The 23,558-nt window shown below is 52.7% G+C and overlaps 1 protein-coding gene across 1 annotated transcript in view; it reads left to right on the top strand.

Moving 5' to 3' along the window:
- The window catches only part of SHC3 (SHC adaptor protein 3), an 87,677-nt gene that overhangs the window by 48,339 nt on the left and 15,780 nt on the right, over positions 1 to 23,558 (top strand). The window contains exons 3-10 of the mRNA XM_081802729.1: positions 3,995 to 4,058; positions 6,038 to 6,157; positions 9,138 to 9,191; positions 14,269 to 14,320; positions 17,277 to 17,403; positions 19,396 to 19,546; positions 20,507 to 20,594; positions 21,445 to 21,600. Coding sequence (XP_081658855.1) covers positions 3,995 to 4,058; positions 6,038 to 6,157; positions 9,138 to 9,191; positions 14,269 to 14,320; positions 17,277 to 17,403; positions 19,396 to 19,546; positions 20,507 to 20,594; positions 21,445 to 21,600 — 812 coding nt within the window. The remainder of the gene's footprint in view (positions 1 to 3,994; positions 4,059 to 6,037; positions 6,158 to 9,137; positions 9,192 to 14,268; positions 14,321 to 17,276; positions 17,404 to 19,395; positions 19,547 to 20,506; positions 20,595 to 21,444; positions 21,601 to 23,558) is intronic.

The following is a 23,558-nucleotide window of genomic DNA, read 5'->3' as shown; positions in this document are numbered from 1 at the left end:
CTCCAACCACACTAATTGCAGGAAACGTAAGGTGGCATTTTAACACAGGCTTTATTCTTCTTATTTTGAGTAAAGCCGAGAATCTTTTCGTACATCCAAGAGCCGCTTGTATTTCTTTTTCTGTGAACTCTTTGTTGGTATCTTTTAATATTTTACATTGGGCTTTTGATATTTTCCTTATTGAGTTATATTAATTATCTTTTTGAGTATGAGATGTTGCCATTTTTTCTTCTGCATAAAGTCTTATTTTTATGCTCTTGAGTGTGTCAGTATTTTCTTTTATGTTCTGGATTTTTATCATCCTTCCACTCAAATAAATTTAAAAAATTCCTCCCAGCTTTTTCCTTTTCTTTTCTTTTTTTTTTAAGTATTTTATGGCTTCATTATGATGAAATTAAGCTTGCAATCCATTTAGGATTTATTTGTATATAAGGCACAAGACAGAAACCCAGTTTGATTCTTTTTCCTGGATAGCTGCCCAGACACTGAAACACCACTCACGTAACTCTGTCCCCCTTGGGTATGAATTACTGTATTTGTCACTCCAGGGGAGGAAAACACTCTTCAATCTGCCCTCCTGTGTTCTCTGGCTAAGGCCCTGCAGACAAAAGGCAGACTAACAGGAGAAAAGCAGGTGATCAGTGCATGCAGTACACACGCACACAGGGAAACTCAGTGATGAGTAACTCAAAGAAGTGGTTAGAACTTGGGCTTATAGCACATCTTAACAAAGAACAAGAAATCCAGACAGAAGTGACAAAGCCCAGGAAAAGAATTTTGGGTTTCCCGGGGTGGCAAATTGTGGGGAGGCAAGTACACGAGGAAATCCACAAACGGGGAGAGCTAACTGCAGTGTCAACTCCTGTACTGGGTCGTGGGGTTGCGGGGGCTGTGGGGGCTGCAGGGACAGGGCTGCCTGGTGATTCACCTCCATCCTTCCTGCAGACAGGGGAATGGGGCTGTCTCTACAAATTTATGTCCTGCTTCTAGGCAAATGGGGGGAAGAGCAGAGCTATTTCTTGTGAACTCTTTGTTGGTATCTTTTAACATTTTAACCTGCTGCTTCTCGGCTGCCTTCAGCTCAGAATAATCCCAATGCCTGCATGACCTGCGTGGCCTGCGTGATCTGTGTGGGTGGCATGTTCTGCTCCCCTTCACCATGTTTATCTCTCCTTTTTTTTCTTCATGGAATGGATGGCACTTTGCCATCACATGTGTTTGATGACCCTCCATCTACTAGAATACGACCCCATGACGGCAAAATCACCATTTGGGACACCTATATTTTTTTATGATTTTAGTCTGTAAAATGAGTGTGTGGCGGGGGGAGTGGGCAGCACTAGATGGATGAATGGGGACAAAGGTGGTGCTCTATGAGTCCAAAGGACCCAGTTCTCAAATCCTGTTACACTCTGTGCAGCAGTTATGAAATAAGGGGAGGGGGTGCTGAATCTCATGAGGACTTCATGCTGAATGAGGGGAGGTGGCGGGACCATGACAAAGGGAGGCATCAGTTACTTTCAGGTGACTGAACAGGTGCCCGAGATTCCTGTTAGCTGAGCTCTGAGGTCATGGCTTGGCTCACTGAGGTGGGGTCATGCTGAACAGGTGGTCGAGGTGCAATCTCTGTTATTAATGTCAGGGGACCACCTGTTACTGCCACCTGAGACTCAAACCAGGATTCAGTGGGATTACACAAAGCGAAGTAATTATTGCTAAATGAACATACTGAGATAGGACCACTCACGCAAATGCACTGTGCTAGACAATAAGGAGGAATGAGGAGAATCGTGACCTCTGCGGTTAGACCGTGGAGTTAGCAGGCATCTGAGGGTGGCAGTTACTACGTTGCATCACAACCCTATTTCAAGTGGAAATGGATGCCATCAGTCTGGGTGCAGAGACCATTCACATGCACACAGGTTAGCCCATGAGCATCAGAAGCAAGTATGTGCCGGTGATGGAGAGAGGACATTTTTCCCAAGAGCAGGCTGATTTGCAACCATGTAGGGGGATTCTAAAGCTCACAAGGGGATCCTTTGGACTTAATTGGGTGCTCAAGTTCTGAGAAATTTCTGGAATTTCTGACATTTGCAAATCTTAAGGACAAAAGATTGAGTCTCTGAATGTGCCCTGGGATGCTGGCTGACTCTCAGTGGGAGGACTTGCTTGACAGATGGGTTTATTATTTGCACTGCCTGTCCCCAACCCATTCTAATGTCCATGGGTGGTTCCCACGAACCGCACACAGGCGGGAGGGAGGCCTGTGGCCCGAGCTGCATGGCCCACCAACTCAGACGCAGAAGTCATACAAGTTAGACACTTGACAGTTATCCTCTTGGGAAACTGTCACCCAAGGCTGATTTCTTTCTCTCATTGTCCATGTTGGCAGATCGGGAAAGAGATCCGAAGCTTATTATGGGTATTTAAGGAGAGACTTACGGGAAGCTTCCTGCCGGGTGATATCTTTCTGGCCTGTTGGGACCATCAGAGACTTGGCTGGCTTTGCTCACCCTAATCTGTCACTTGATATAACAAGCACAGTGCAGAGATGCACTGAACTTTTTTTTTAATTAAACAGATAAAATATAGATGCTGAGGTTTATATAGTTCTCTAAAGAGACAGCTTGACCTTTTTCAATAGGAATTTACTTTTAGAAGGTACTTGGGTGATCATTTTGATAGAACCACAGTTGGAACATTATTATAAAATAAATGACGAAGCATAAACATCAAACACACTCATTCTTTTTAAATGAACTTTTTCTGAGTCACAGTGAATCAGTCTACAGTCTTCATGGCATCTGAACTTCTAGAATAGTCTTTGCCCACTCCCTGCAGTGAATTCAGCAGCAAAGACGAGGCTTACCTGAGTAGTCTCTTACCTAATTTAACAAGGACAGATTTCTCTCAAGGCCATTGTCTTGTGGTGGCAATTATTTTTCTAGGCGATAGAAAATAATTTCAAGAAGTACTTAGCATAGAAAACTTGCAGAATGTTTCTGAGGAGCCATTGTGTTGTTTGTCATTTGGCGTGTCCAGACCCCCGTTTCTTTCTTTCTGTGTTCTCTTACTATTTTGTCCTTTCCCCACGAGCGAGGTGAGATATTCATGTTCACCCAGCTCCTTTCTGGGCTCCTGACTTTAGAACCACCTCTGGCCTGTCCCTGTCACTTCCCACTGAGGCCAGCTCACAGAGTGACCTGTTTGCTTCCAGGCACCTGCCGCCAGCCACATCCTTCCCACCCCCTGCCTCCAGTATCTGGACCAGAGCAGCCTCCATGTGGTCTGGTCCCCATGCTCCTCACCTCCCGAGGTCTCCTGCCTGGGGGACCCTCTGCAGCCGGGTCTCCCGTCACACCCCCATACCGAAAAGTCTCCTTGCCTCCATTCCTCAGAGCAGCGCCCAGCACATAGTAGCTGCTCAGTAAATGTGCGCTCGAGGGAGCTGCCCTGCACAGACCTCATGTCTGGCTCAGCCGTGTCCCACCGGAGTGCCTCCCCTCCCTCGGAGCCCTCTTGGTTTGATGACGCTTCCCAACTGCAGAAGCTGAGAATAACACTCAGAGGACCAAGTTTCTTTTGATAACATTCTGACCCACTTTGGAGGGATGCTGACCCGTAGCAGTACTTGATCTGGTCTGGGCCTGTGCCAGGACCGTGACCTTGAAGGGAACACCAGGAGGCCACATGTCTGGGTACTGGTTTATTAGATGGCATCCTAACCAAACATACAACAGAGGAGCGTGGCATCAATACCTGTCACACGGTCAGGATGCATCCCCAGCACCAGGAAGAACCAGGGCGCTGCCCGTCAGAGGTTCATGATGACCTGTTTGTTCAAAGGGAACTGGGTGACCCCCGCGGGGCGAGGGGACTGCTGTCTACACTGAATGCACAGCAGATGTTTTCCCTGGGGATGTGCACGTGTGGTCTCTGGGTTGCAGAATCCTGATTAACGTGACAAATGGATCTCTCTTCCTGCCTCCTTAAGGGAAGCCATCAGCCGTGTGTGTGAAGCCGTCCCTGGCGCCAAGGGAGCCTTCAGGAAGAGAAAGGTACTGTCCCCTGTGTCTTCTCCCCACGCGGCACCTTCAGTCACACCCCACCCATCAGGGCCCCGTTAGGGTCCCCCTGCCATGCGCTCGGCAGGACAGTTGGCTGTCACTGGCCGACCCAAGTCAGCACCCCCGTTGCACCCCAGGGGCCAAAACCTACAGTCAGTGATGAGAACAGACACGTGAGACAGGGCCCGAGCTCCACTCAGCCTTTACGGGCATGAACTCACTTCACTGGAGCAGCATTTGGGACAGACGTCCCGCTGCTGTGCTGGTAGATTTAACCAGCGGCTCTCGGGGGCCGGAGTAAGAAGCACCAGATCTGTAGCGTTTGCCAGTTTCCGTGGTGTGTGTACTCCGCCTGGCCGATTTCAAGCTCTAATGTGACATCCCTGAAGACGTGCAGCAGCACATCATTGGATGGGTCCCCACCTGGTGCCCAGGTGCAGTAGACGCGCGTGGCCGGAACAGCACATGACCGTTAATGTAGCAGAAACAGCTAGAAAGTGACAAGTTTTGAGTATTGTTTTTTTGTTTTTTAAATGTAATTTATTTAATTGCAAGTTTACATAAATTAGTTTTTCACAGCAGCTGCTTTTAAAGCCCAGCTCATAAAATTCCTGCAAATGTAATAATTGTCTCTCATTAGCTGGTATAGCCTGCTCCAGGATGCCACGGATATTCCCGTTTTACAGATGGCATAAACTGAGGCATAGAGAGAGAAGGCACAGTGTGCGTAGGTGGTGGGCTGAGCTCAAGCCCAGGTCACTCCACCTTTTCACTCTGAGGTGGTTAGGTCGGTAGGGGAAAATACAGATTGAAAGAAAGCTCAGAAAAACTCTCTGGGCAGAAGTCCAGCAGGTACGTAACGAAGTGCTCACCATCAGGCCTGTCTATGCCCAGACTCTATCAGGGGGAGCATCTCTGGTGTCTCTGAGTCTGTCCTGAGGCTGAGGTTTGCAGGCAGCTTGCGTGTTTGCCCCTGTCACTTCCCGGGCTGCAGGTGGGTTTCGTCTTCATGGCCTGTGGACATTGGTGAAGCCACAGGGCAGCCGGGTTTCAGGCAGAGAACTTTGGATCTTGAATCTCGCATGCAGTAGCTAGGCGGGAGCGTGAGCCCAGAGCTAGGGAAGCTCCTCTTTCAGAGCCAGGCGAAGGTGGTGGAAGTAAGGTGCGTTTCCGGGCTCCACCCCAGGTGTGACTTAATCAGAAGGGGGGGGCGTCTCTATTTTTAAATAGCTCTGTCAGGAGATTAAAAAGCAGTGCATGCCTGGTTAAGAACGAGTGTTAATTGGCATATCTAAAGAGGGCACATTCTAATCTGAAAGGGAAGCGGGGTCGGTGGGCCCTGGACGGGAGGCGGGTTTGGCAGTGCCCAGGGGAAGGTGCGTGGTGGGAAAACGCAGTCCGTCGGGCCCGTGTGAAGGACCTTTAGTTAAGCCGAACCGGGTCGTCCGTCCTCGTGCGGGCCCAGCAGGTTCTAAGTCTGTGAGCTCTGGCCTGGATGATGTTCCCGCCAGAGGGTTTGTGCTCCATACCCCTCAGCAGTGAGCAGTCTCGAGACTCCGCAGGATGCTCTTGGCCCCGTGAGCTGGACCCTCCTACTCTGGCCCTGAGTCCTTTAAGGAAACCGGTTTCTGGGCCTCACAGCTGTGCGCACTGGTCTGTGCACGTGCCCCAGGCTTAGGAGGGACACGAGACGCGACCCCCCAGGAGGCACCCAGACTGGGCGCCGACGTCCCGCAAGTGTCCATCCTAGAGTGCAGCGTGTGCGCAGGCACGGATCCCTCCGCCTGTGCGTGCTGCAGAACTTGTGTGTTAGCGTCGGGCCCCGCCTCCCAGCTCCTTCGTGCCACAGTCTCCTTCCCGAGCCCCGGGAGGGCGGGAAGGTGGAGGTTTGGGGGCGTGGCAGACGGGAACCACTGAGAGGCTGCGACAGTGGGAATCCAAAGCTAAAATCACGCTGCTTGATTTCACAGCCTCCCAGCAAAATGCTGTCCAGCATCTTGGGCAAGAGCAACCTCCAGTTTGCGGGGATGAGCATCTCCCTGACCATATCCACCGCCAGCCTGAACCTTCGGACGCCCGACTCCAAACAGGTCTGTAGGCACTCGGGCGCCCCGCCCGCCCACGGCCCCCACGACGGGTGTGCGCGGCAGAGCACGTTCATCTAAAATCTCCACTCATCTGCAAACTTGAGCTCCTCTGAAGGGTCGCCAACAGAATATAGATGGAACTGGTTTTCTTTAATTCTGCTATAAATGACCTTTCCCTTGAGGATAGTTCTGAAGTCATGGATTTACTTGCAGTGTAAGGAGACGTGCGTGTGGCTGCCAGGGGTTTCATTCCTTTTGAAATCCCGTTTCCTTGGCTCTGCAGCCCACGTCTTACTTCCACATTCGGTCATCTCAGAAGTGGATGGCACGTGGCGGCTTAATGAGCCCTGTCTTTTCTGTCTCCGTGGTTCCTCGTCTGGAGCCTCCGGCGGTTGGCAGCAGCCCGTGATAGTGGACATGGCCCGGCCGGAGTGGGAGGTCTGCCGCCGGCCGAGGCCACACAGTAGTAGTGACCGAGGGGTGAAGTCAGTGGGGGAGGGCCGGCCCCTCGGCAGCGTCTGTCGTAGGCATCTCTGACCTCAGTTCCTTCAGCTGGAACAGTGGGTAGAGCTCAGGGGCTGTCCCGGGTGCCCACAGGTGCAAACGCTCATAGACACACAGGGGCATGAGTCCTGCTCTGTCCGGGCCTCCGGGCAGTGTGAGCTGGACATCGGACGCATCCACACGGCCAGAGATGGGCCAGCCCCAGGCCTCCGAATGACCCTCCCTGACTCTGGCCGTGTGTTCCCAGGGATGCCCGGGGTTACCTTTATGTCACTACACATATCTTCATATTTACTGATTTCAGTGTTTCCCAAGTAAGCAGCACCCCAGCTTCACTTGTTCATACGGTCCAAGGCAACCCCCACCTGAGTGTTGAAATAAATTCTAGATCCAGCGTAGAAACGAGAGGCAACGTCTGGGTTTGTTTCGACGCCTCACACTCCCTCCTTTTCCCTTGCCCACCCAATAGATAATCATCATCTTTTCACGTTGGTCCACGGACGGGTGGGGGGACTGTCATTTAGGTGGTGGGTTGGGAGGGTTCAGCGGGCTCAGCCTTGCTCCGGGGCTGTCTCAGGGCTGAGCACCTGCGGCCTGGGCTGCAAAGGCCCTCACCCTGCCCAGCGGGTGAAGGAGGCAGGTCCCCTCGGCCCCAAACCACACACCCCTATCCACACTCACACGATGTATGGTTGCTCCCGTTTCTGGAGATCCTCAGGGTGACCCTCAGTTCTGTGGGCTACACCTCCTAGTCCCCCCTTCTCCCTCATTCTCCCTTAAAACAGCAAACAGGAAGAGGGGAAGGGATGCGGCCGTGCTGGGATTGGGGGCTGGTTGGCTGTGTCCGGTCCTCACTGTCTGTGGAGGATGGGTGTGGGGCTGGGCTCAGGGGCGGGGCGCCCTCCCGGACACAGGAGTACAGCCCCGGATGGTTGGTGCGTGTCCCGGCCACATCCCCTGGCTCTCCCGAGGCGGAGTGTACACGGGCAGCCTGTTGCAATCAATTTAGGAGCAGGCCCGGCTGGACGCTCCCCGCCCCACGCAGAGCGACCATGAAAGGGCCCGGCCACCCCCCTCTGCAGAGCGCTCAGGGAGGAGAAGCACCATCAGCCTCCCAGGGACGGAAACACCTGCTTTCGGTTCACCATCTCCAGACTTCTTGCTCTCCATTTAATTTCCATCTTAGCCAAAGGGCTGAGAACAACCACACACTAACTTCAGGCATGATTGTGGAGACCAAATACGATTTCCATTGTATCCCCCAAGTCATAACATCCGCTTCAGTTTCCAAACCCCAGTATGAGAGCTCCCTTACGAGCAAAAACCAAGCAAAAATCAACACCTTTTAGAAGTTTATCCTCGCTTGGGGATTGCTGGTGCTCGCTGCCATGCTGGGGGCCTCCTGGCCCGGGACGGGAGGCAGGAGGGTTCCGGAAGGCTGCACGTGGCTGCAGGTGGTTGGATCCGGCAGGGTCCGCGTGGGCTCCGGAGCTGGCCTCCTTGTTTTTATCCAGTTACACGCTCAGGTCTTTCTAGATCCCGAGCAGTTTGCAAGTGTCAACAGCCCAAGTAGGCATTTTAACTGTCTGATTTTCTCTTACAGCTCAGCCATAGTCTTGCTTTGAGGGTTATGGGAGCGTGGCTGGGAGGCCCCTAGGATGGTGGGGTGTTGCCTCCGTAATTTCCCCCTGCCTATTGCCGAGGGCCTGAGGGGCCGTGCAGAGATAACCCCACACTGGCGGTATTGGGGAAGGGGCAGGACCGCTGTTTCCATCCCTGGAATTTACTTCAGTGTCATTACATTGTCTTCAAAATGATACAAATAGCAGGGAAAACTTACGTAGCTTTTTAAATTTAGGGCAGCTCCTAATTTACTCAGGGTCTCCTGACTCCCACCGCAGGCAGCCGTCTACAATGCTAATGGAAATTTCCCAGTTTAAAATTAACTTGGGATGTCCTCTGCCTTTAAGTTGATCCCATTGATTGCGAGAGTGCCCGAGATGGCCCACGTCTGATGCGGGCTTTCTGATTTGTACGCGCCAGGGGTTCAAGTGGGTGACACCCCTCGGTGCTCGCTGCGGGCCTGTGCTGTCTCTGGAGATGGACCCCGCACCGTGGACATGTCTCGGCTTGGGGCTGAGACGCTTTCCTTGTCAGAGAGCCCCGCGTGTGGTCACAGTGCTGCCCACGGCCCGCTGTCGCCCCTGGGCCTCGGGCACCCCTCCTTCCTCCCCCGACGGCTGCCGTCAGACCCACGTGGCATGGCTCGGGCCGAGCGGCTAGACCATCAGGGCCCGTGTTGGGAAAAGCCCATTAACGGTGGGCGGCCGTCATGACTGATCACTGTCGTGTTCGTCGGGTACCCGCTTGACCCATCTTCAGGACACCTGGCGGGTTCCTCCCGCCTGCCACCAAGCAGTTGGTTTTCAGAGCTGAGGGCCGCGTACTGACGACCTGTCTCGTTTCTTGTTCTGGGCAGATCATCGCGAACCACCACATGCAGTCCATCTCCTTCGCGTCCGGGGGAGACCCGGTAAGTGCCCGCGGCTTGTGTTCCTTGCTCCCTGGGAGTCCCCGAGAAGGGGCCTAGCTTCACAACCGGGAAAGGTAACCGGGATGCCGGCTGCCCCCTCCCAATGCCACATGCTCTTCTCGACGACCATTAATTTTCATTTCCTCAGCCCAAAGCTGTCCAAAATCCTTCAAGTGGTGGCTTCTGAGGAGCTCCTGGGGCCATCCCCAGTCTTAGAGTCATCAGGGTCACCGTCTGGAGACTGCGAGTCCCGCCTCATTCCTTTTTTCTGTTGGGCCTCCACGAGGGCCCTCTGATTTCCTATTTGAAGTCAACTGGAAGGCTGTGAATTTACTTAGTCTGCTTTATTCATAGATGTTTGGAATTAGAATTCTTCTCCCCAAATTTAATGCTGTTGTCTTACTGGTTTGCTTTGCCAGCAGGGAAGGAGTGCAGAGAGAGAGCGAGAGAGCGCGCAGAATGAGAATGTTCTATTTTTGTATTGCCTCTTTCGTTAAGAAGGTGGGGTCACAAAGGGATTTGCTCCTACATCGGTCAAGAGCACTAGGAGGTGGTGTCCGTGCTCAGTTTCAGGGTCACCAGAAAGCCTCCCCCCTTCTCCTCCTCCTCCTCCCTCCTCCTTCTCCCCCACCCACTCACAGCTGCTCCCTGTTGCCCACCAGCCCTTTGGAGCCACCCAGGCAGCAAATCGTCTCCAGGGAAGGAGAGCCTGTCAGCCCTCCCCGCAGCGAAGGGAGGAAAGCACCCCTCCCCCCAAGACTGTTATCATACCATTTCTCATTGGCCCCAGTAACATTTTCACCGATCTGGGGAAATATTTAAAAATTAGGACAACAACAGGGTGCGTATTTTCTTGGACCTAAATTGACTCAAAAAGAAGAATTGTTCTATATCCTGGCAAGACGTCCCTTCGCTGTTAAATAGTCTTCTATAATCGCAGAATGGAGGTTTAGAAGTGGTGTTTTGTTCTGTAGAAGTTTACGGTCCAGGGCAGCCCGCGTGACTGGTGCTGAAGTTGTGTCTGGGTCTGGCCGGGGGGGGAGGGGGGTATTTCCCAGGGTCTGTGTTGATCCCACACGCTCTTCCTCCCCTGCTCCCTTTACCTGGGGAACCTGCCTCCAGCCTGAAGGTGAAATCGAGGGGGCAGTTTCCACTGCTGGTCTGGTCTCCACGTTTCCAAAGGACAGTACCGCCCGGGCCCGGGCGTCCGGGCTGCAGACAGCCTGTGCCCACCGCCCCCGCCCCAGCTGCTGCAGCCCCCTGAGAGGCATCATGGGGCCCAGGGCACTGGCAGGAGAGGGATTTGCCACCCTGCACGTGGTTCTTTGCCCTCAAACCCCCACCTAATTGACAGAGGATGACAGGGCACCATCCAAGCCCCCCTCAGTACTTCCACTGACTCATGCTGTCTCCCACACTCAGGGTCTTATCCTCAAAAGTCTCCCACCATGGTCTCCTCTTTCCCCTCCCTTCCCTTCTACTTTTTCTTTTTTTTTTAAGATTTTATTTATTTATTTGACAGAGAGAGACACAGCGAGAGAGGGAACACAAGCAGGGGGGTGGGAGAGGGAGAAGCAGGCTTCCCGCTGAGCAGGGGTCCCAATGTGGGGCTCGATCCCAGGACCCTGGGATCATGACCCGAGCCGAAGGCAGACGCTTAACGACTGAGCCACCCAGGCGCCCCTCCCTTCTACTTTCTTTCCAGTCCCTTCATTTCTTACGTTTAATTGTAAAGTGAAAGACCTCATTGAGACACACATCTAGACAGTGGGAGTCGGCCACATCAAAGCCATCTGAAGGGCATCTCTGAGGATGCTATGTGGAGGGACGGGTGCGCCATTCTCCACCTGTGCTGCACCTGCACACCTAACTGTCCTCACACCTTCCCCTGTGTCTGCATTGGCTCTAATCGACTTGCAGGGTCTTTAACTGCTGACCCGATATGATGCTTGGAGCCATAGTTTCTGAAATTTGGGAGGTAACCCAGCCTGAAGAGTAAAAGGAAGAAAAGGACACACCTGTAGGCAACAGATTCTTCCAAGAACTTGTCTCAAACCTCATCTAATGCTGATTTTAGGAGTGGACGTACAGAGATGGAAAATTCTGGAAGCCAAATACATTGGCTAGTGTTAAAATTATGTTACTCTCCAGGATGCACACAGGTCTGTGAGCTGCTTTCAAATTTCCTCATCCTCTCATCATTTAAAAAAAAAAAAAAAGGAAGCATTCAGTGACCCTTAAAGTAATTCATAACCTTTTTATATTTTCTTCTGATTTTCTTTTTCTGATGCTGAAAATGTCAGTAGGAGGACAGGAAACCCAGTTACTTTCCATTTTAACCACTCAAATATGTGTTCACGTTGTGCATGAGTTCCCATTCCAAACTGGTTTGTCGCCACTATAATTGGTGGATGTTTGAATAAAACTAACAATTCCAGGTTGTATTCCTGGTTCTGCCACTGAGTTTGTATCTATTTACTGCTTTGTGCTTTGGTTTACCCAGTAAGAAAATGGCATTTTGAAATATCAAATAAGACAGTGAAAAACACTGTTAACCCAACTCCCCCAAAGGTGCTATTATTCTAATCTACTGTAATTAACAGTGTTCCAAGGCCCCCAGGGAGCGCTGGAATACTGGCCAGGCTCAGAAGGTCTCGGAGAGTGGGAACAGGGATGGGATGGGCACTGGACAGGCACCTGGAAGCCCCATCTCAGAACTTGGGGTGTTCAGTGTGTGGCTGTGTGATGTCTAGAACAATGTTCTGAATAGCAATACACCCCCACCCCCACAGTGTGCCAGAAAATGATCAATATTGACATTAAAAGAGCTCAGCTCTGGGTCCATCTGGGGGATGGGACACGTGTCACGGCTCCTTCCTGGCCTTCCTTTCCCAGAGCAGCATTTCTCAGGCTGGAGTAAGAGTTTAAAAAGAAGAATTTCCTTGCACTTTCCACTCTTGCTGACTCAAATTGATTTTGTTACCCAGATATGCACAAACATAAATCAAGTATTGACTCCTCCTGTTTCAACTTCTTATTGAACACTAAACCCCAATCCAGGTCAGAAATTTAATACTGATAAACACGGGAAAGCTGACAGCATTCAAAGCTACATTAATTTGCTGTGATGGATGGTTTTGGGTCTCTGCTCTCAGCGTGCCTCTGGAACCTGCCACCACGGTGCAGGATCCTTCAAGGTCGGCCTCTCTCTACTACCTTGGGTGCCTGGATGACTCAGTCCTTCCACTAATTTATTCTATTCAAGCAAGCCCTTCAGGGATACATCATTATGTACAAATGTGACGTTCATTGCTTGAGTTGGGGCAAAATCATCTAGTCTGAGTGTTCTTTTTTCTCTAATTCTTCACAAACCTGGCACCCATAATACCAGAAACCCAACAGACAACCTTGGTGCTGACAGCACACACAGAACTGACACCACAGCGGTCACTCGGGTGGTCCCGGATATTCTTGTATTAATTTTTAAGATTATCATGGATATGAAAACACAAATTGAAAAAAAAATTCTCATGACATCTCAAACAACGGGGCTATACTTGCCCAGCCCCAGGCTTCCACGGATCACAGACTGAGAGACATGAGTGCTGTCCTAGGACCCTTCCAATGCTGTTAGCCCCTGAACCCATGAAAAACATCTGTTGATGTTGACTCCATCTGTTGACTCCAAGCTGCAGATGGCTTCAGATCCCAACAGATCTTCCCTGATGGAAATGACCGGAAGCCGGGTCCACACCCTTCCCAGCTCAGTCTATGAATATACCAGTGGGCAGTGGCCTGAGCAGGAGGATGGAACAGCGTAGGCGGGCTGCACGCCAGAGGGACCCGGGTAGCAGCCCGTCATGTCAGAAGCTGCCAGGAGAGCCCTCGCCATGAACTCTGGGAAATGGCGTACGGACAAGCGCCTGGCACCTGGCACCACGGGCAGTGGGTGCTTGTGACCCCTGCACGCCCCCACACGCCCCGTCCTCCTCTTCCTGTCGGAGCGTCTTCCTGGAGCAGAGAGAGAAGGGGTGGTGTCCTGCCCATGGAGAGAAGTAATGGAGGAACTCACGACACAGAGTCTGTCAGATGCTGAACGCAGGGGGAGCCCATCTGTAACTCTGGAGCCTTCGAAGCAGTGACATTTGGGAAGTATCTGCAACAATGGGATGTGCCTTTACCAGTTGCCCCCTGGAGACTTTTTTGAATGTTGCAAATGTCAACTTTGCAGGGATGTCTTTTCTGCTTTCAACAACGAGGAGAATTATGTTTCCTCTGCCGGTTTAGAAACTAAAACCCACGTGGCGACCCCATCCCACTTCTGAGGACAGGGTTTCCTCCGTGTGGCCAAGCGGACTCGTGTGTCCCCTGTTACAGCCAGACTACTCCACGGAGCTCATGTGTTGGAAATGTCTTAAGAGGATTAAAATTACCGCTTCTGTCCGAGAGGAAAAGCACCATCACATCTCATCCACCCAGGAAGGCGTTTGCCACCCAGCTTCTGGTTTCCTCTCGGCCTCTAGACCAGCAGCACCAGCATCAGTGGGAAACTTCTCGGAAACACACATTTGGGGCCTCATCTCAGACCCACATAATCAGAAACCCCGAGGTGGGGGCCCACAATCTGTTTCCATAAGCCCCGCGAGGGAGGCCTCAGCCCGCTCCGATGAGGACCACGGCAGAGCCGAGGGCAGGGCGCCTCATCCTCCATCATAGCAGAGCCGTCTGGGGAGCCCCAGACCTCCCTCCCTGCCAGTCCAGCTAGGTCAGGTTATCTGGGAGTCAGGCCTCGAGCATCAATGTTGTCAGAGCCCCCGGGGGGTCCGACACGCAGAGGACGGGGTGCCCGTCACGTTCCTGCTGCCGGGGCGCGGGCACAGACAGCAGGGTCAGTGCGAGCTGGGGCGGACGCAGAACTCAGGCCCCGGCCCGCGCCTGCCGAGCCAGAGTCCCCATTTCACGAGGCCGGGGGATCCCTGCCCGCGGAGGTCGGAGGAACACCGGGCCGTCGGAGTCCTGGGCCGGGCTGTGCGCCACGCGTCCAGCTGTGATTAGTGACGTGCATGTCTCCTTACAGGACACAACGGACTACGTGGCGTACGTGGCGAAGGACCCCGTTAACCGCAGAGGTAAGCAGTGCTTGACTCCTGCGGTCTCTCAGCCACAGGCAGCCAGGCTTCACGCCAGGCTCCAGACGTTCCTCATTATCTCCGCCCCCCTGGCCGACCCGAGCGTGTGTCCTGGCGCACAGTTAGTGACCGTGGGGGTTTGTGGGCAGGCAAGTGTGGCGGCATCTTTGGCCGGGTTGGGAGACGCTGGCGACCCTGAGCGTCAAACACGCACCTGCGAGCAGATGGCTGTAGCTCCGTGCACCTGGCCTGCACATCACAGATCCCACGCAGGCCCTGAACGTGGCCTCGGTGACACCTGGACCCTCCACAGCCCGCCCGTCCTCCTGCCCAGCTCCAGCTCCGAGGCCAGCTCCACCACCCCAGAAGCCTCTGCTGCCCAGCACAGCCCTGGAGCGCGGGGGCCAAGCTCTCGCGCCGTCCCCCCAGACGCAGGCTGGATGGGGGATCTGAGGCACTGGAGCACTCTCCACCCTCCCAGACCCTTTATTCCTAGACCCTACCTCCACACCCACAACCCCATTCCTTTGATCATGTACAAAACCCAAGCCCCACCCATGGGTGCTAATAGCCTGGATGGGGGCAGGCTGAGTACAGCGCGCTACCCTCGAATATGGGTCATCCCACAGCCCCAGCGTAGAACTCGCCGCCGAAGATCGCGGCTGGGATTCTAGCAATGCAAAGCAGCCCTTCTGCCTCAGCCGGCTGGTTCCCCTCCCCCCACCCTCCACCCCAGGTACCACCTGTTAACATTTTCTAGTTTGCTTTACAGGACTTTTATCTACATACATACACATATATTCTCTTCTGTTAAAATTCCAGTGCAAAGGAGAGCCTAGCGTTCTATTTCGGCCCCCTCCCCCATACTGCCTCTTGGACACGTTTCCAAGACAGCCCACGGAGAACAGGTTACTGTCCGTGAGGTGACGCCACGTGACGAGATGCGTCCGCCAGGTGCTCCGACCCCCGGGGGTCTGCGTACAGACTCCTTCCCTGCTCTTCCCCACGATGTTGTGCGGCCCCTCCTCCCAGAGGCATTTGCAGAGGGATTAGATGGTAGATAGGTCAGTGGACCTTGCAAATCATCACCCAGTCTGGCTGTAAAAATTTGCATTCCTGTGTACGTGCTCCTTCCAGGCAACACCGCGAGGTACCGGAGCCTGGAGACGTGGCTTACATCTGCATCTGCAGGCTCTGCTGCCCTCTCTATCTGACCAACGGGCTCGGCCCTCAGCCAACAGGGAGCTCCCCCTGCAGCCCTGCCTCTTGCAGATGTCCCAGGAACCGACTTAAAGAGGGCCTGGACCAGGCTTCCGGCTCCCTGCCGTGTAGACTAGCAGCCCCGAGGATGGATCCTGCAGCCCCCTCTGCAGAAACCGTGTTGTTCTGCTGTTCTGCTTTTCAGAAGGGAGGGAAACTGCTCGTTTTTGACCCTTCCCCAGCCTACTCTTCTCCGAAGTACCAACCAGGCAGCTCCCCTGGCGGGAGGGGATGCAGGGGTGGGTGTGCGTGGCTGGAAACAGGCAGGTGGGGACCTGGTGTCCCCCTCCCTCCCGCCCAGGCTCCTGCCTCCTTACGGGCTGGAGGGAGACCTCCACTCCTACCGCGTCATGCACAACCATGCACCTCTAACAGCTACATAATATGGGCTTGCTCTGTGTCTCCCGGGTTGATGTTTAATAAAAAATAATACCAACAATAAAATAAAGTAATAGCAGTAATCAGTAACAAAAATACAGCTGGGCATCCGTGTCTTTGGGACACACCTCTTGGCCATCCCTAGTGCTCCCAAAGGGCTTGCACTGCGATCGGGAGCTGCTATACAGTCACTCTGCTCTTCTCGGGATATCCTGTGTCCTCAGTGCACCCCCCCTCCAGTCTAGGGGGGTAGGCAAGACGCCTGAGGACCCCGGGCCTGGCAGTGGCCGTCGGAGGGAGCTGCACCGTGCCCGGCCGGCTGTCCTGCAAGAGGACGGTTTGGAGGTGTTGCAGGTGCAGGGACAGCTCCCCTGTGGAACGCCTCCTCCTGCCACCCGCCCCTGCAATGCCTCTAGGGAACCCTCCTAAAGTACGGTGACGTCCTAACCATTGGCGGGAGCCAGGTGGAGTGTGGCATCCACACTGGTCCTTTTCTCTGGGGAGAATTCTTTACCCCATTAGTGACATGACCCTGTGGGTCACACAGGGAGGGCTGGGACCCCTGTGGCCCCCGCGGACGTGTGTCTGGGAGGAGACATCTTACCTTCCCACTGGGCCGGCGGGTGCCCTTGCAAATCGGCTAAGAGGTGCTCCAGGCCCCCCGAGGAGCCCTCTTCTGGCCACTGCCACCCCAACTTTGATTTACTATTTAGCACAAGCTGCTTTTCTGAGAAGCTGCACGAATATCTGGGCTCACATTGGAGCAGGTGCAAGTGGCGTGCAGTGGGAGGGACCCGTGAATTAATACCCCTTCAAACTCATCTTTAATTTGTTGGAGTTGCCACATTCAGTGAGGACACTGGACTCCCACTGGGAGGTCAGCGAACAAGCTGCTCCCATCCACGGAGTAGCTCAGTCCTTGCCCCTCGAGAGCTGGGTTAGGTCTGTTCCCGGGCCCACGGGGCCTTCGCGGGGCTCACTTCTTGTTACGATCAGGCTCTCTGTCCCATCAACGTTTCCTTCCAAACCCTGGTTCGCTCTGCTGGGCTCGGTGTTGGTACTTTATAGACTGTTAAGAAGTTCCTAAGAGCGATCAACTGGAAATCACAAATGTCTAAATGTATTTACAAATAGAACGGTAGTTTAGAGAGCAGAGCCGTTAAGAGATGCGTCCCCGCGGTGACGTTCTACCGCGGTGGCGCAGGGAGCAGGCTGTGGGTGGCGCTGCAGGGACAGTCCATGAGGGACACGCGCCCCTCCCGTGGCGGAACCTGGCGGCCCCGGTGTCTCTGATGGGCCCTGCCGCTTGCACTCACAGCTTGTCACATTCTGGAGTGCTGCGACGGGCTGGCCCAGGATGTCATTGGCTCCATCGGACAGGCCTTCGAACTCCGGTTTAAGCAATATTTGCAGTGTCCTTCCAAGGTGCCCACGTTCCACGACCGGTGAGTAGTACTGTGACACTCTTCGCGGTGGCCTTTCTGTACTTCACAGTCTTTCCTCTTAAAGCCACTCGAGAGGAGAAAATCACAAAACGGCCTCCACGGGGTGTGGTCTGGACAGACGTGCTCGATCACAGGGCGCCGGGCTCGGAGGCACCTGGCGGGGCCGGGCTGAGGCTCAGGAGCCCCACAGATGGAGGCCGACATATGGGCGATGCAGTGAATGTTGAGGAGAACGTTTTCTAGAAACTATAGAGACGGTAGCCAAGGTTACAGGAATGCACTGTAATATGTTTGGTGCCGTTTCCTCTGCAACCAGGTGCAGGTCCCACGTGTCTCCTCCTTGGGTCTGCATGGCGCAGGTGCGACGTGCTCCTTGTCCTCGCCGTCGTGGTTAGCACGGCCGTGACGCAGGGCCCCGCCGCGAGGCCCTGAGCAGGGTGGCCTGGGGACACCGAGCCTCCTGCGCCCTGGGCACGCATGCCCGTAACCAGGATGAGCCCCGGCAGCTCCAGCTCGTTGGTCCTTCAAGTGTCTAATGAAAGAGTAAATACGAGTAGGAATTGTAAGAAACCTTCAGGATGTCGCACCGAGTTTCCTCAGGACAGAAGAGCATTCTGCACAGCACAAAGCCCCCAGAGAAAGTCACAGGGGGCACGTCAATAGTCTGTCCTTGCTCGGGCTCACATCACGAAAGCCCCTTCCGACGGTGTGTTCGCTGTCAATGAAACCTTATTTCTCCTGAATTTGCTTTCCACTCTTGGTCCAGCGTCCGCAGCCACGTTCTGTGGCTTCCGCATGAAGGCAGTGTCTACCTTCACCTTCATTCTTACGAAGGAGTCTCTCACCCCTCTGAGCTCTGCCCCTTTCGTGACTGAGGCTTTTAGCCCATTCTCTCATCTCCCGGGAAATGGCTTTTAAGACATCCGTTTGGGAGGTGCCTGGGAAGACCCCACTTTTCCCAGCCGGTAGAAGCTTCCCCGAGCTCAGACGCGGGAAGCGCAGTTAGCTACAGTGTGGCAGGGCCTTTGTACTCTTTATACACACCCATTTATCTGAACAATGTATACACCGTATGTAAAATTTGGAAGTTTGTTCACTAGTCTCCTGCCCCTTTTAAGTTTCATATATAATGGGACATAGTCATTAAAAAGAGTAGACTGGTGTAGGTGTATTACCAGAATAAATCTCAAAAATCTTAAATGGAAAAGGATAGGAAACATTTATGGAAGTTTTAAGACCAATAAATAAAATTGTGCGTGTAGTTTATGGATAAATGCGTGTGTATGAAGAGTACAAAAACATGTAAGAATATTGTACATTGAAAGGGTCTCAGAGCTGTTTTGCCCCCTCCTATGGCTGTCAGGCTGCTGGTTTTCACTGTGATTGTGGGCTGTTGGTTTTCACGGCTACCATGGAGACAGGAATAGGGCAAGTTAAAATGCCACAAGCCACTGTTCTTACAGCTGTTTGCTTTAAAAAAAAAAAAAACAAAAAACCACAAACATTAGTTTGCTGTAAGCTTCTGATTAATATCCAGGGTTCTGAAAAAGTTGATTTTGAAAAACTTTTTTTTTCTAGTTTTCTTGTTTGTTTTATGGAAGAGAGAATTTTCAGAGATTTTTACTCTGTCATTTTCTCCGATGTCACTAAAGTCTCTACTTTTTAGTTGATTATGCTTTGACTTAGGGAAATGAATGTGCCTTGAGGATCTGTCTCTAGATATAAATCCTTTCTTTCCTAATTAAATGTCCTTTTGAAAAAGGAGTTCTTCCCTGTTTCAAATATGGTTGGAATTTTCCTGGAGGTAGAACTGCAAATAAGGTAGAAGTATTTGGCCAAACCATTCATCTGCTTTTTAGGGTTGAGATCTAGATAGTGAGGGGACAGTGACTAACTCCCTTTTCTGGGGTAGCACCTCCTCGCATTAGGTTTGTTGGTTTTGACGACAAGCTCAGCTTTTGGCTAAAGCTCTGGAAAATCCTCTTCTAACAGAATGCAGAGTCTGGATGAGCCTTGGACGGAAGAGGAGGGGGACGGCTCAGACCATCCATACTACAACAGCATCCCAAGCAAGACACCTCCTCCAGGGGGCTTCGTGGATGTGCGGCTGCATGCCAGACCCCACGCCCCCGACACAGCCCAGGTAAGTCGTGTACTTCTGCCTGGGTCGTGGCCACCTGAGCTTTATTTCCTTTCATCTTCCACTCGATTGACAGGCTGTGTTCTGTCCAGTCTTTGACAGAATAACTCACCTGTTTTCTCCCCTGGGATGACACAAAGCAGACAAGTAGGGGAGGCTTTTGTTTTAACATCCCAAGGTGTTAATCAGATGTCTTGGAACTATATTATGATTCTGGAGGTACGAGTCTGGGGGTCTCCTCTCCATCCTGGGACAAATCCCATTATACTGGGAGCTCAATGAGAAGAAGAAAGAGTTCAAGACTTAAAGAGGCCTGGGGGCGCTTTGCGTTCCCCGAAAGGAGAGTGGATGTGGGCCCTTAAAATGATGAGAATTTTATGAGCCTTCTCTTGTACGCATTTCCCTGATTTTTCCTCCAAATCAACATTCCAGTAAGGCAATTGGTTTTTAGAGTTACAGTATCTCTGTTTCATTACGGAGAATTTTTTGATGTCACCTACTTTGTGCGAATAACAATGACACTAATAAAAGTGGCAAAATAACAGTGACATCAAGAGTCAGGAGCTCTGACGCAGAGATGGACGGGGCGGGCTTGGCCAGGTGCGTCTGGTTGTGGGAGGCATGATCTGACACAGAGAAACGCACCAGCCGAAGTTGACTTTACGAGTGACGGCGCTGCATTAAGAGGGCTCCATTTTCGGCCACACGGAGGGAGGGTTGGTGGCGGCAAATGAAAACAGGATGGGCGCGTGTAGTTTTGATGCGAAGCAGCCTCTTCCTCGCACCCACGCAAACCTATTTCCCAAATCCTAATGCTGACCGTGAGGCGTGAAGGGAAAAGTGGGAGTAATTGGGAAAGCACCCGACCCTCCGTTGGGGCCCCTTGTACTGCGCTGTGGCTTTTAGAGATGGGGAAGGGGACGAGGATGCTTTTTCTCTTTATGTATTTACATGTGTCTGTAGTTTGCAGGAAAAGAGCAAACGTACTACCAGGGGAGACACTTAGGAGACCCGTTTGGCGAAGACTGGCAGCAAACACCTGTCAGGCAAGGTGAGAGGCAGGGTGAGGCGGGCTGGCCTCGGGGCACCCTTGGCCCTGCTAGGAGGTCCCCTGGAGGCACTGCCTGTGGGTAGGGGTCCTCGATCAAGCGCTCACCCTGGGCCTCCTGCGCGGAGCCTGGGGCACGAAGGTCTGCTCTGTTTGTGAGGAAGGGTGCCTGACATTGCATTGCTAGAATGGAGTCGATTTACAAAGCAGCCATTTAGGCTTAAAGACAAAACAGGGCAATTTATTTATTTTTTATTTTTATTTTTTTTTAAAGATTTTATTTATTTATTTGACAGAGAGAGACACAGCGAGAGAGGGAATACAAGCAGGTGGAATGGGAGAGGGAGAAGCAGGCTTCCCGCGGAGCAGGGAGCCCGATGTGGGGCTTGATCCCAGGACCCTGGGATCATGACCTGAGCTGAAGGCAGACGCTTAACGACTAAGCCACCCAGGTGCCCCAAAACAGGGCAATTTAAATGAGGCTGTGGCTCTTCTGCTCCGTTCCTTGCTTTGGGGCCTCTGTAAAGGGGATAAGGGGACCCGGGCAGCCTCCCCACTGTGCCTGCTCCGCTCCCCCACCCAGGTCAGGGCCAGAGTCTCGGCCAGGCCCTAGAGATCACGTGTCCACCCTCGCGGGCTGCCCAGTCGCATTTTGACATGAAGGCTGGGAAATCGTCTGGGCCAGAACACAACAGTGGTGCCAGGGTCCGAAGACGGGCATCAGACCCGCAAGAGGAATTACCTAACAGCCCATAGGATCGTCTCCGTGTGGGGTGGGGCAGCTTACGGGCAGATGCACCCCTGACCAGCTTTTCCGTTGTAAGAGAAGAGGGGGCTCGTTTTCTTGTTGCAGGGTCCTTGGACATCTACGGCATGCCGGAGGGGAGAGCTCCCGCAGCCCCTGGAGAAGCCCCCACCTATGTGAACGCGCAGCACCTCCCGCCGCAGGCCACGCCGGCCTCAGGCAGCAGCGCGGAGAGCAGCCCGCGGAAGGACCTCTTCGACATGAGTGGGTTGCCATTCGTCTGGGTTTCCTGTCTTCTGAGGGTGCTTTCTGCCTTCTGTTGAAACCTCTGCAGTTAGCTTCCTGCTAGCAGGGTTCTGATGAACAGGGATGACCGTCTGCACTTTCCTGGGTTGTGATTGGGCTTTTCAGGGCTTTGAACTCGGCTCACCTCTGCTTTGGGATGACAGCCCTCTCTGAGGTCCAGAGGCAGAGTAAATTCCCCTCTTTTTGGAACGGACGTTCCTCTTGAAGAGCTGCCCATGCATCGAGGCAAATGATACACACACAGAGCACTCGCTTATTCACTTAAATATTAGTCAGCTGTTATGTGCCAAATACTGTATCAGTTGCCAAGGATGCCAAGGTGAAATGCATGCCTGTTCTTCACAGAGCCCTCGGTCTGTTGAGCAGGACCAACACGTACACAAGAAAGGGCGATACACCTCATGTGCACACACTCGCTTGCTCTCCCGTGTTCCTGGTATTCACATACCATTCTGCTTACTGGGGTCTGTAGGAAAGCCAAACAGAGGGTCTCGTGGAGCGTAAGTAACCATGGTGTGTTCACGGGTAGCAACAAGTGCCCGGGGGAACCCCAAAACAGGGTGAGGAGTGTGACAGGAAGCTTCTCAGCAGTGCAGAGATGCGCTATGGACCTTCAGTTTGTCGTGTGGACTGAGACGCGTAAATCATCCATGAACTTGGTAATGGAAGTAGGAATTGTTGCTAGGAATTTTGAGGGAGCTTCCCGAGTTCACAAAGAGCTTTACATCTCCATATTGTTTTGAAAGCTCCCTGAGAATTTTACAGGCTGGAGAAATCCCTTGAGAATTTAACAAGTGTCTACCATGTGCTAGGCACCTGCTACTTTAATTTCTGCAACAGTCCTGTAGGTAACTACCATTATTGTCGTGCTGTCACGGAGGAGAAAATGCAGGCTCCTAGAGGCTGGTCAGGGCAGGCTTGCGGGCGCGGCGCACGCTCTCCATGGTGCCATGTGTGAGTGAGGATGTGCTTGAGTGCTGCTAACATCAGGCAGCCTCCTGACCACAAAAGTCTCTTTCTCCTCAGACGCTTTGGTGTCCCACGCAGTGGATTCCCATTCTGACTGGCAAAAATCACCACCGACAGAAGAACTGGGGACTCTCGGGGCTTGGAGTCACCTTAACCGTCATCAGATCAAATCCTGTCTCTTAAAAAATGTGGGAACGGTCTCAGAAGTATGAAGCGACTTTCCCAAGACACAGAGCAAAGCGGCGGCTCTCTGAGCGTCCATTCCAGCTCTAATGAGGTTTCCCAACAGCAGTTTAGAAGCAATATTTATGGTCAATTTTCACTGTTTAATTTAGTCAATTTGCCAGTGGCTCTTGGCCCCAGAGCCTGAGGAGAGGTAGATAAGACGAGGGTTTGAGATGGAAAAGTGAGAACTAGAGCCACCCTTTGTCATCCATCCATTTCCACCTGCTCCCAAACCAGAGAAGGGGAGGCAAGAAGAAGAAAGGGCCTAGAGAAGCTAGTTTCTATTGAAAAGTCTGGAAAAAGAATTATGCCAGCACGCTGTGTTGTTTCTCTTAAACCACCAGAGCTAAATAATGATGGTGCTGCTCCTGGTGCTGATGGTAGCAGTGGTGATGATGAGGATGGTGGTGATGATGGTGGTGATGGTGATGAGGGTGATGGTGGTGAGGATGGTGATGATCATGGTGATGGTGGTGATGATCATGGTGATGAAGGTGGTGGTGGTGATGATGATGGTGATGAGGGTGATGGTGGTGAGGATGGTGATGATGATGGTGATGGTGGTGATGATGATGGTGATGAAGATGGTGGTGATGATGATGATGGTGATGAGGGTGATGGTGGTGATGATGGTGATGAAGATGGTGGTGATGATCATGGTGATGAAGGTGGTGGTGGTGATGATGATGGTGATGAGGGTGATGGTGGTGAGGATGGTGATG

This window comes from Leptonychotes weddellii, chromosome 14 (genome assembly GCF_054177405.1).
Source record: "Leptonychotes weddellii isolate Sample4059 chromosome 14, ASM5417740v2, whole genome shotgun sequence".
NCBI lineage: Eukaryota > Metazoa > Chordata > Mammalia > Carnivora > Phocidae > Leptonychotes > Leptonychotes weddellii.
Note: the sequence above shows the minus strand (reverse complement) of the source record. Positions and strands in the feature narration are given on the sequence as shown.